Consider the following 13,308-nt stretch of genomic DNA (forward strand, 5'->3'; position numbering starts at 1 on the left):
TTGCAGCGGCATGCTATTCCATCTGGTTTGCGTTTAGTTGGACCATCATTTATTTTTCAACAGGAAAATGACCCCACACACACCTCCAGGCTGTGTAAGGGCTATTTGACCAAGAAGGAGAGTGATGGGGTGCTACGACAGATGACCTGGCCTCCACAGTCACCAGACCTGAACCCAATCGAGATGGTTTGGGGTGAGCTGGACTGCAGAGTGAAGGCAAAAGGGCCAACAAGTGCTAAGCATCTCTGGGAACTCTTTCAAGATTGTTGGAAGACCATTTCCGGTGACTACCTCTTGAAGCTCATCAAGAGGATGCCAAGAGTGTGCAAAGCAGTCATCAAAGCAAAAGGTGGCTACTTTGAAGAACCTAGACTATAAGACATATTTTCAGTTGTTTCACACTTTTTTGTTAAGTATATAATTCCACATGTGTTAATTCATAGTTTTGATGGCTTCAGTGTGAATGTACAATTTTCATAGTCATGAAAATACAGAAAAATCTTTAAATGTGAAGGTGTGTCCAAACTTTTGGTCTGTACTGTGTCCCATTACATCTGGCATAGAAGTAACATAGCATTTCAGAAAAAGAACATCATACCAACAGTAAAATATGGTGGAGGTAGTGTGATGGTCTGGGGCTGTTTTGTTGCATCAGGACCAAGAAGATTTGCTGTGGTAAATGGAACCATGAATTCTGCAGCCTACCAAAAAAATCCTGCAGGAGAATGTTCGGCTATCTGTACGTAACCTTAAGCTGAAGCGCACTTTGGTTATGCAGCAGAACAATGATCCATAACAAACCAGCAAGTCCACTTCTGAATGGCTTAAGAAAAACAAAATTAAGAATTTGGAGTGGCCTAGTCAAAGTCCTGACCTTAATCCAATTGATGCTGTGTCATGACCTTAAAAGGGCGGTTAACGCCTGGAAACCCTCCAATGTGGCTGAACTACAACAATTTTGCAAAGATGAGTGGCCAAAATTCTTCCAGAGCATTGTAAAAAACTCATTGCCAGTTATTGAAAACTCTTGATTGCAGCTGATGCTGCTAAGGGCGGTCCAACCTGTTATTAGGTTTAGGGGGCAATCACTTTTTCACACAGGGTCCTGTAGGTTTGGATTTCTTTTTCCCTTAATAATAAAGACCTTCATTTAAAAACTGCATTTTGTGATTACTTTTGTTATCTTTGTCTAATATTTACATTTGTTTTGTGATCTGAAACATTTAAGTGTGACAAACATGCAAAAGAATAAGAAATCAGGAAGGGGGCAAACACTTTTTCACACCACTGTATATTGTAATTAACGTTTTAAAAAGGTTGCCCATAACCTTATAAGCCCATTTTCATATACGCAATTAGGGTATATCGAGGGGGGCCTCTGCTTAGGATCCTCATCTCTTGGCTAGAATGGGAAGTTGTACATTGTGCAATGCTTCATTTTCCCTGTGGTGGATCTGTAGGAATATTGAATACTTAAGCTCTTTTTAGGCATTAGGCTAATGTTGGCCGCAACTTCCAATATTGATGGGTATGGCCAAAAGTGTAATGTGTATGGGGGCTTCGGCCAACTGACTGTCAGAGAAGATGTTGATCGGGTATGTCCAATTTCAGACTGACATTCACTTTGTTCTCCCGTAGATAAGACAATGGCAGAGATGCCTGTTGGCGACTTTCTCATAGAGAACACAGGACCGCTCGGCCGTATGAGTGCCCTGTGTATTACAGAGATGACAGTTGGTTGTCACATCGGTGACTCGCATGGTTAGTGTGTGGCGCCCCTGAGGGTTCGGTCGCCACAAGGGGGGATACCGCAGCCTGTCAGCAGGTGTAGTGTCTCCTCACCCAGGTAAGGAAGGTGCACTGGTCAGGACCCTGAATCTACATCCAACACTACACACTCCTGACCTATGGGAGGCAAGTATGCACCATAGTGCTGCCTCAGCAGGATCACAAGTGAGGGGAACCAAAAGTGAGGGGAACCATGTAGTGGGTGAAGGGTAGAACACAGTTTTAGTTTACACACCTAATTTGATATATAATAGCCAGCCATCTTAAGGTTCTTGGCTCTTGGCTCCTGTTCTCGATTCTGAGTCCTATTGATGGAGTGTGATCTGCACAGCTGGCAGCGGCCTTGTGTAGGAGCCTGCAGTGTGCTGAAGATGCACGGTCCTCGTGCCCTGACCTTGACACGAGGAGCGGGTATGAGTTAACAGTGTCTCTACCCAGGTCAAGTTCCCTTGCTTAAGAAGGTCGGGAGCTATAGTGATAGCTCCACAAGCAAAAGGATCCCAGGGAGCACGGACGGAGCGGCGTACGCCACCTGTACTCTCCTTTCTGGCCTGGCCAGAGGGACTCCTGCTGCCAGAGGGGTAGCGGCCCCCGATATCGGACTTTGCCACTTCAAGTCTCTGTCAGAGAAGCCCGGTAGGCTACAGTGGATCCCGTCGGGTGACGGGGGAACGGAATTGCCGCCTTACCCTATATCTGTGCATAGTCCAGAGGGAGACCCAGCCTTTTCACGTACACGGACAGGAGAGGTCGAAAGGGACAGTTTAGGAACACTCAGAGGGTCCTGAACGAAGTGCCTGAGTATCCTGGGTGCGTTGAGCCCTCGTCTCTGGTGGCCGCAGAGCGCCGCGAGGAGCAGAGAGAAGCCTTGCCGCTGCTTACTAAAACTGTGATTAAAGATGTGGAAGACTATCCCTAAGGCCTCCGGACTCTTATTATTACACCGCACCGCACAGCACCAGAACTTCCTCACTACTACTACCTCCTCCATCCGCACCTCTGCCCTGAGGCCCAGCTCCGCCTGTGGGGAGTTATACCATCGCCTGCTGCCACAACATCCAGCCTCAGAGGACTGCTAGCAGCGCTGGTGGCGCATCACTGGACACCACAGGTGGCGTAGTCGATAAATACCACTCAACCCTGATAGCCCATTACTTTTGTTGTGACGGCCCTGGGCACGGAACGGGTCCAGGCCACGACTGCTTCCCCCCAACATCTGACCTGGCTCCGAGGACCCCCATTTCCCAGGGAGGGCTGTGAGCGTCACAAGTGGGCGTCGTCCTACTCACTGCATTTGCCACTCTGTTCCTCCCCGTCTCAGGCCATCTCGCTGAGTTGCCTTTTGCAACACTCCCGGCAATGCTGCATCTTCCTGCTGTCTCCACCTGGCTATAGGGAGGCAGGGCCAGACTGTGCAGATATTCAAACCAGCTGTGTACTGCGGAGTTTTGCTTCCCTGGCCTATTCCCTGCCAGCAGGGGATATATTAGGCAGCTGCTCCCTCCAGACCTTGCCTGAGCTTAGGTTCCTAGTTGCAGTGTGTTCTCTTCTATCCTGTCTAGGTGCATTATAGTTTTGACTCTCCTGTTACAGAACCCGGCTTGTGTACTCATTTCGTCAGACCTCTCCGCTCCTGACCCCAGCTTTGTATTTTGAACCTGTGCTGCATGCCCGACATCGGACTTCCTGGCCATCTCTCTGATTACTCTCTGGGCTGTACTCATCTGTGCCTCTGACTCTTCGGTCAGCTGCTGCAGGTCTGGTCATGGGTCTGGAGTGGCAGCTGGTGGCTTCCCTAATGGCTCAAGCCTATGGACACCAACAGAGGCTCTACTGAAGACCAGGTAGCCACTTAGTCACACCCCTCCAGGGTAGGCACGGCAGGTGGCGCAGTGGTGGGTCCACACTCACCATAGTCACAATGGTTGTCGTACGAACGATTGGCCAAAGCATCATTCGGATGACAAGCTTCTTATGTGTATGGGGGGCTTAACTAAGATTTCTCTTGCTGGGGGTCCCAACAGTAGAACATTTTCTAATCAGTGTATTGTCAAGGACCCCTTCTATTAAAGCTTTGAAACTTGGAAAACCTTCTCTTTTTTCAACTAGAAGATCAAGGGCACTCTTACAATTGAAGAAAATGAGGAAGATGTCTTACTGAACACAAGTGTCCACAGCCTTCTTACAATTTATTGTGGTATTACCAATATTGGTTCATGTCCTGTGTCAGAAACACAGATCGTCACAATAACATGGATCATAAAATAGATTTCTATCTTTACCTCCCCACTTACCTTTCGGTACCTAGTGATAGATACAGCTGGCTGATTGTTTCAAGCACTTGCCCTTCCAAAACTTTGTCAGACATTTTCTTGGCTAAGGATAGCTGGTATTCACTGTAAATAATACACTGAGCCTCATTTATTGCAAGTGTATTGTAAAAATGACAAAGGAGCTGGACGGCATGAAGCTGGCCTGTCCGAAAAAGAGTAAAGAACGCTTATACATCATCGAAATCTTCAACAAAGATAAGAATATGACATTTTATTCCATGTTTACGTAAGTGTAAAATAATTGTATTGTTTTTTAAGATTCAATGGGAAGGGTCATCATAAGATTTACCCATTAAAGGAGTTTTCCCACTAACTAATGTGTAACTGCTGGTACCCCCACTGACAACTAGAGTCGGGACCCTAAAGCCTCTTTTTCTCCACACTCACCCCATGTAATAAGCAGAAGTTTTAATGGAGGAACGCTTGAACAGGTATGGTACCAATTCATTCAATGTCTATGGGACCATTCAATTCAAAGTTGTCCTCACTTCGAAGGAGTGTAACGAAGAAGAATAAAAGGTTCAAAACCCCGTTTCCAGTGATTGATGGGGGTCCCAACACTGGAGCCCTCAGTAATCAGAAATGTATCACTTGCCCTTAATGCTATTGCTAAATGCACATGTATTATACTCTACCTTCCAAATGATCTGTTTCCATTGCAACAAGGAGTGCCCATTCATAATAACATCTTCCATTTTCGTTATGGCCTCCAGTGATGTAGTGGTTTCCAAGCATTAATAAAACATATATAAAATTGGCACCATTTTCAATAATTGAAAACCCAGAATAAAGGGTCATTGATTTTTGCAAAAATACTTCTGAAAGAATCCGAGCTTTTAAGTGCAAGAATAAAATCCCGAAGTTAGCCAGCACCGCTGCCTGGTTCTGCAAATTATCCAACGCTCTTGAAATCTGCAAAGCCGTACAGTAGTGTCTAGCCGCTTCTTCAATTTTATCTCTTCCTCTTAGAGCAATGCCAAGAAGGTTATGGGCAATGCCAAACTGGTCTTGAGTACAGGAAGATAAAGACACCATTCTGCTCAATAAATCAAGAGCCACATCGTTCTCTCTGTCAAGCAAGTAGAGCCAAGCAAGTGACACCAATATATCCGCCCTGTACTTTACATCCATAGGGAAAGTGTCCATTGCCTTCATGATATAGGAACGAGCCTCTTTGTACAATTTTTGGCTTGAGCACATGACCGATAAGCTCAGATAGATGAAACAGCACAGCTCCCGGTCTTGGTCAGTGACCACTGATTTAAGGGCTTGTCTTAGGTGATATGCAACTTGAGATGGAAATATCTGCCCTTTGCTTTTCACTCCGCGAGGCCTAGAAGTATGTTCTATGATGGCACTAATCCTTTTTAAAGAGTCCACAATGTTACAAGAAGTCGGAGAAGCTACTTTAACGCAGCTTAAGGTCAAGTTTGGCAAACACTTTTTAGTATAGATATCGGCCAACTGGAAGTAGTATCCTGACGACCTCTTACTGGAGTCCATTGAGTTGTTCAAAGTTTGTAGTCTCTCGATAAATGGCAAAGCTTCATTGTGTTGCCTAAAGTCAATAAAAGTCTTGACCAGAAGCTGACATACGTTGATCTCAGTCTTCTGGTCTTGACTCAATATTGCCTTTTTCATGGCATACTTCAGAAACGAGGACTCCATGTCAGTGCTGCTTATATAGTTTTGTAGTCCGAGGAGTAACGTTGAAGACTTGTCAATCATTTGACAACTTTTTTCCTTCGATTTTTGCTTTAAGTAAATGGCGTTGAGGTTCATGTGGACAGCAGCAAACAAAAAGATATCAGAGAAATCCCCATTAATAACTCCCATGGCTTCTTCCAAGTAAACCCGAGCTTGGGAAAACTTGTTCTTCTTGGTACAGAGCCTGCCCAGAAGAAAGCAAATTCTTGCCTGAGCCCATTTCATACAAGACTTCTTAGCTGCTCCTCGTGCTATACTAAGGTACCGAACCAACTCCTCTTCTTCATTGTATCCATGAAATGAAGTTTGTAGGAAAGTGTATGAGACATCATAAAGTTTTTGGAAACTTGGTTGATACTGTTCACTATTCAAAAATAAGAGCAAAGGTTGTAACGAGTCCTGATTCTCTTCTTCTGCATGAATGTAGAAGATGGGGTCCTCATATTCATCAAGTGGGGTCTGGAAATAGGAAGGAATGGAGCTCGCATCTTGAAAGTCACTGGAGGTATCCAAACAAGGTGGGCCAGTGACAGACATGTTCATGAATGTCTCCAACTTTTCTTTTAAGTTGCTGGTGTCGCAACTTGACGTTCCATGTAAATTTTCTAAAATTTACAAGATTAAAATTAGTATTCAAAATATGTAAAATATGTCACCTCTAACTACTCACTTTCTTTATAGTATCTGAAAAGGTTTATAGTTTTTTGTCCTTTAAATTTTGTTCGTTTTGCTTCATAATACACATTTTAAAAATAGTATGGTAAATCATAAATATAACCCTTCTCAGCATCTCAACCCTCCCCAACGGCCAGGGAAAAAAAAAAGAAAAGATAAATGTTTAAGCAAGATGGAACTATATTTTTGTGCATGTGTCCCAATATCTCTTGGCAGGGGTGGACATATCACCTGATTCAGGTGGTGCGGCTACACCGAGGCCCGGAGGTAGAGGTAGGCCCGCAGCCACCAGCGACTTCTTCAGCTATATGTGCAACCAAGGACGCACATTCAGCTGAAATGTATTGTGGCACAGGGAACCCACCGGCTCCTCACGCTGCAATACATGCTGCCAGTCAATCAGAGGCCAGCAGATGACGCCGCCATGCCCGTGACTGGGGGCGCATGGCAGTGACATTATGCACCATGATGGGGACGTCAAATTCAGCTGCCGACTCCATCATCGGCTGTAGAAGGGGACATCACGCGTCATGGGATGCGAGAGGGAAGGTGAGTAGTATTGTTAGTTTTTAATGAATTACAAAACAGATCACATTATAGCAGGATGTACGACATATACTGAATTCATAGCTTGGTTGCCCAAAAAGGAGGAGGCCCAAACACATTTCTTGCACAGAGGCCCTCAAGCTGTCAGTGTCTTCCCCTGATCTCCGGTATCCACCAAATCTAACATTTGACTAATGCTGGTGTGAAAGTAAATCTCTACCTTGCTTTACCTTGTTTTGTGCTGATTCGTTTCATTAGTTATTTTTAAAGTGGTAAAGAGCTTCAAAATCACTGCATAAACATGGATTAAATAAGATTATGCGCTGACTGCTTTCAGTCACCACTAGGGGGAGCTTAAGAGCTGTCAATGTGCTGTATAACAGTATGCAATAAGCTCCTTAGCTCCCTCTAGTGGTGACTGTAGACACTGAGAATCAGCTAATCATTCAAGTAACAACTTAAGATGATATCAAGCTCATCTTTTTTCTGGACAATTTTGACAAAATTGTGTAATCATGTCCCCTTTCTGACAGGCAACAACCTTCAACACTCTGTTCCCAGCCCCGGAATGTACCGCTGAATATTGGGGCTCTGCCTTATCTCAAGAAAATGTTGTGGGAGATTCCAGGAGGCTTCTGAGGGCGACCATAAAACGTATCAACTCTTTTAGAAGTCCGGGAGAGACTCCCAGATGTTCCAGGAGTGTTAACAATTATGGCCTTAAACGGGCTATCTATGCAAAATAAAATTTTTCTCGATAGCTTGGTATGTTAAAAAATAAAGCGATCTCGTCTCCCGAGATCTCAATCTGTGCATGCATCACCTACGGTGGCCATTTTCCCGATTCTCACTGCAGGGAACTGAATGGGAAAGGGGACTCCGCTCACTCTCGCCAAATCTAATGAGTGCCCAGGCACCACAGCATCGCTGCACTCCTGCCACCGCCGGCCTCCTGAAGCAGCGACCCTGCCTCCTATGACCCCACTCCACCGCCGCCCCCCCCCCCCCCCGGTAAGCTCGCTTTTGATTATAAGACGCACCCCCATTTTCCTCCCAAATTTGGAGGAAAAAAGTGCGTCTTATAATCCAAAAAATATGGTACCTGAATCCTGCGCAGGCAGCTCCGTGGTCCGGGTTTAGCTGGAAGGCAGATGTCACCGATAAAGCAACAGTAGGACCTCATCGGCCTATGATTGGTCAGGTGACTTTTGCAGCACATCATTGGTGACCTCTTTCTTCCAGAGTGGCCTTTGTTGGATCCAGGTGAATGGTATTTTTTTAACATACCAAGTCACCAAGAAAATATTCTTTTTGCCTAGGGAACCCCTGTTACTTTTATGCATTAGTCATATGAGGCAGCAGGGCTTTTGGACCGATTCTATTACCAGGATCTCTGTGTGACAATCAACCCTATGCTTTATATCGCTAGACCTTTAGATAAAATATTATCAGGTTCTATGGATGTGCAAATCGAATAAACATGACTACCAGGGAAATATTAAGTATTTTAATTATTAATTTTTATAAACTTACCTTTATTTTGGCAAATTTCTGATTCCTCAAACTGATCTGTTATAAAAGATAATAGCAAGAAGACAGGGGTTATTTATTTCATCATATAATTTTCATAGCTTCCTATACAATACACATAATACATTTTAGTATTTCCCCCTCTTCTCATATACTGTACATGCCAACTGGCCCAAATTTGCTGGGCCTGTCCTGATTTTTGCAGAAAACTTGCAGTGGGACGGACTGAAAAGTTATTACAAACACTGTCCACTTATGGGAGCTTTGGACCAGAGCAATCCAAGATGGGACCAAAGGGCAGGACAAAAACTTCCTTAAAGGGAATGTGTCACTCCCCTGGGCGATATCAGACCTCTACTATGGTCATACAGGTGATAGAAAAGTAAATCTATACTTACCTGTATGGCCCATAGCAGAGGTCTGATTGCAGAGAAATCTGGTTTTGGTTTTATAAAGTCTGTTTTCCAGAGGCTTGGTGTCCAGGGGACGCAAAGCAAACCCCTCCTATCTGGTTATTATTCCCTGCCCAGGGGGTGACACATTCCCTTTAAATTACCAATATTGGTAACTATTAGTGATGAGCGAGTATGTTTTGTTAACCCTTTCGCCGAGTATGCTCGGTCGAGCTCCGAGTAGTTACAGCTGCTCGGTGAAATGTTCAAATCACTCCCGTGTGCATGATTTGCAACTATTTGACAGTTTTAATACATGTGAGGAATGTGTAAGAAATAGACATTCTCACATGTATTAAAGCTGTCAAACAGTCGCAAATCATGCACACGGGAGCGATTCAAACATATCACCGAGCAGCTGTAACTACTCGGAGCTCGGCCCGAGCATACTCGGCGAAAGGGTTAACAGAACATACTCGCTCATCACTAGTAACTATGTGAAACCAATGCGGCAGTTACGATACAGTTGGATCTTTCCTTAAAAATATTAGATGCATGAAATTACATTTAGTTAACAATCACTTTAACCCCTTCTCGATGCTCTATAGGATACTATAATGATCTCTACGAGCTATAATATTACAGTATGTAGAACAGGGGATCAAAAATAGCAGGTTCAAAATCTCAAAAGAGGCCTAAAAAAAGAGTGAAAGAAACAAACAAAAAAAAAACAAAACTGAATTCAAATACCCCCCCCCCTCCCCATTACCTGATAAAAGTATAGAAATAATAGTAGAAAAAATTAGATTTGGAATTACTGAATTTGTAATAGTCTAATCAGAATATAAGGTTATTGAACCTGTATGAAAAAAAAAGCCAAATGCCAGAATTTACATTTTTATTGTCACAAGCACTCGCCCACAAAAATGAAACAGAAAAACTATATAGTGTTGTACGAAACCCAACACATGATGAATAAAAAAATCAGCCGCACAAAAAACAAGCCCTCACACAGCTCCACTGATGGAAAAAAATTGTTACAGGTCTCAAAAAATGGCGACACAAACAACATATTTTTAACAACTTCAATAAAAAAGTATATAAGTTTAGTATCGCCATAATCATACCGACCCATAGAATCATTTTGGCAGGTCATTTTTACTACACCCCAGATGAAGCAGGTGCGAAACATGGGTCTATCCTGTGTGGGTAATTATATTTACTTCAGATGTTTTGACTATTTAGTCTTTGATCTCTGGGTTTCATCTTTTATGGCATCTTGAGGTATCTGTCGACTCGCAAGACTTTTTTGACTTTTTTCTCATTGAATTGTAGTTATCATCTGTGGCTCACACACTTGTGTTTTTTCTGTGTCTAATCTACTTATGGACCTTTTTTTGAATTTTTTAACCTGAATTAGAACAAAATCTGTTTGTCTGCTTTGGAAAAATACCTGTCCTGCATTTCTATTCTCTGGGTTTAGTTATACAATGAGTGCTGTAGAAACAAAAACCCAAAAACAATGTCAGAATGGCGATTTTTTCATAATTTCACCACACTGGTAGTTTTGGATTATACCATTCATTTTATAATGTACTGAAAAATAGGAAACAAATTCAAACTCGTCCTGAAAAAACAAGCCCTTAAATGAAGAAAAAAAAGATGGCTCTTGGAAGAAGAGGAGGAAAAAAATGAGAGCGAGTCTGTCTTAAGGCGCCAAGAAGAGTGAATAATAGGTATACGTCATGTGGCAGCTGCAGTCGGGCAATACATAGCTTCCTATTGTACGGCATCGTGCTTGTATAGTCTATAAAGAAAGCAGTGCCCTTAGAATCTGCGGCGGTCTACCACATTACTGCATCACCAAGACTTACCGAGCTTGTACAAGTGGCAGACATCAGAATGGGATATTCTTTGCAATAAAGTCTTTGCTGCCTCAAAGTCAAAGTCTTCTTCTTCTGCACCATTTTTGCTCAGTCCATTGTCATTTATGGGGAAGTATGTGCTGTTCTGTCTGGATAATAAGACAGTATTAGATTCACCATACTCACATGTCAGATTTATACAAAGGGCTACAATTCTTATAGAGCCCTATTATTTCTAAATAATTAGAAGGCATGACTGTGTATCTGATGTTATAAAAAAAATGCCCACCATCTCCCTCATAATAAGCGAATCACCACAACATGTAGACATAACTGTGACACTTTGGTCCACACATGGGCATCCCGTCTTCCTCATACATTGGAAAGAGAGGACCTGATGATCATTTGCCATCAGCTTCCCGTCCTTTGTTGTAGGGAAGGACAGCATGACCCTGGGATGTAGTATAGATTGCGAATGTTGGTGCAGTAAGACCTAAGTTATTCAAAAATAATTGTAACAATTTTCTTACCCTTTTTCCGGCATAAAAGGTTTCATATTGCAAGTTCTTACAAATCCCACGCTTCCAGTGGTAACATTTCTTCCCACAAACCACTCCATGCATTCAATATATGTAGTGATGATTTCCACCATGTCCCCACGCTGATAACCAATCTCATCCGGGGCATCACTTTCATGATTCACTATGGCTTCTACCCAACCAGTATATGCTAGCATAGGACATAAAAAAAAAACCACTTTATAGATTAAGTAATAAATGAACGACAAGGACAATCAAAACCCTGCTTCCCCCAACACTGATGATTTGTTAATGTTTTGTTAATCAACAAAGTGCTGGAATAAAAAATGTGTCAAATTGGCGTTTGACAATTATTAAAGGGAACCTGTCACCATTTTTTTCATGCATGAACTAATACCATCACCTTCCTTAGCACCTGACTGCTGTGAACTCCCGCAGATCCCAAAAACGGAGACCAATCTGAATGGAGTGGAGGTCGAGCATGCATACAGGTCCTCCATTCACTGTCTATGAGACTGTCAGAGACGGCATATCACAGCCCTATAGATGATGAATAGAGCAGAGGTGCACATGCTCAACCTCCCAGCAGTCACACCAGTAAGATATTCTCTATCCTGGGAATAAGGAATAATTTGCAATCTTACTACATCCGCATTAAGTCAATGGTCATGGTCTAAACTTACCAATCTGATTTCCTGACCGAGAATCAGCTTTGTCCATTAGATCAGAATTTACATTTGTTTTCAGGAACCACCTAAAAAAATATCAAAAATAAGAGCTACAGAGCCATATAATGTATTCAGCATACAGACATCAATTATAGCCTTAGTTAAGCTTTTTTTACCATGAGGTTACATTTCTAACACTAGACTTGTATCTAAATACCCAATCCAAGACAAAGTGGCAAATCATTACCCCACCCCCGAGGAGCTGGTAACCCTGCCCACTCCCAGCCACACCCCTGCATACAGTGCTTTATATAATTGTAACTCAATTAAACAGTATAGAGGGGTAGAATTTAACATTTGCGAATACTTTGGAATAAAATGAATGGATGAAAAAAGCAGCTACCTACTGATGGAATGGACAAAGCGGCTCAGTGACTGTCCTGGGGCCCAATGGTTTATCATCATTTGTGGAAGGATCCTTCTCTGTCCAAGCCGTACTTGGACCATCAGCAGTAGCACTGGACTGAATTATCTGCACATTACCATCGACAACCACAGCCTGCTGTATAGAGTTGTCAGAACAGAGGACAAAGTACATCCCTATGGAAAGAGAGGTTTAATATGAAATGTCAGATCCCTTTTTCTACACATCTACATTCTAATTCTTGCCTATAGGGGGTGGTTTAATAGTGCTTGTATAAAAAAAGTTCCTAATTTTGTATGCCCCTATATAAGTGAGTAACATAAATAAATGACAATTATTTGAGCTACAAATAGTTAACAAATACAAAGCAGTTATTACTTTCTTCCCGAGAACTTCTTTTGGCAGTTCAAAGTGCATTACTCAGCAGGAGACAAGAAAGAGGGCAAGAGGAAATTCCCAATAGGATCATTACAGAAATCACCACAAGGCCCATTTACACTGGCTGATAATATGCTGAATATTCCTAAGAACGCTCAGTCACGATCATGGTTTAAATGGCCATTCAACTGATCAACCAACAATCTATCAGAATGCTTATTTATTGGTAGGTTGGATAATTTACAAGGGCCCTAAAATATTAGTTCTCAGCATCAGATACCCCTGTATAAAGGACATGCTGCCAACAATGTGCAAACTGTATGGAGAATCTTGCATTGATCTCTAAAGGCTATGAACATCTTTAACATGGACATTGTAGTAATTTTCAGTCTACAGTCTTCATTCCTTCATTTATTTTCAGACCCTCTGATATGCCGTATGCATCCTAAATCAAGTTTCATGT

General features: G+C 42.7%; 1 protein-coding gene across 6 annotated transcripts in view; it reads right to left on the reverse strand.

Annotated features, from left to right (window-relative positions):
- SH3TC1 (SH3 domain and tetratricopeptide repeats 1) overlaps positions 1-13,308 on the reverse strand; it is a 137,742-nt gene that overhangs the window by 39,577 nt on the left and 84,857 nt on the right. For all 6 annotated transcript variants that reach the window (XM_073647813.1, XM_073647804.1, XM_073647831.1 and 3 more), the window contains 7 exons: positions 12,451-12,643; positions 12,059-12,129; positions 11,367-11,565; positions 10,846-10,985; positions 8,583-8,618; positions 4,757-6,433; positions 4,083-4,263 (listed from right to left, as the gene is read on the reverse strand). In XM_073647813.1, the coding sequence (XP_073503914.1) occupies positions 4,083-4,263; positions 4,757-6,433; positions 8,583-8,618; positions 10,846-10,985; positions 11,367-11,565; positions 12,059-12,129; positions 12,451-12,643 (2,497 nt within the window). The remainder of the gene's footprint in view (positions 1-4,082; positions 4,264-4,756; positions 6,434-8,582; positions 8,619-10,845; positions 10,986-11,366; positions 11,566-12,058; positions 12,130-12,450; positions 12,644-13,308) is intronic.

Source organism: Phyllobates terribilis, unplaced genomic scaffold, assembly GCF_046119375.1.
Source record: "Phyllobates terribilis strain yellow unplaced genomic scaffold, ASM4611937v1 Scaffold_1__5_contigs__length_1240528914, whole genome shotgun sequence".
NCBI classification, from domain to species: Eukaryota; Metazoa; Chordata; class Amphibia; order Anura; family Dendrobatidae; genus Phyllobates; species Phyllobates terribilis.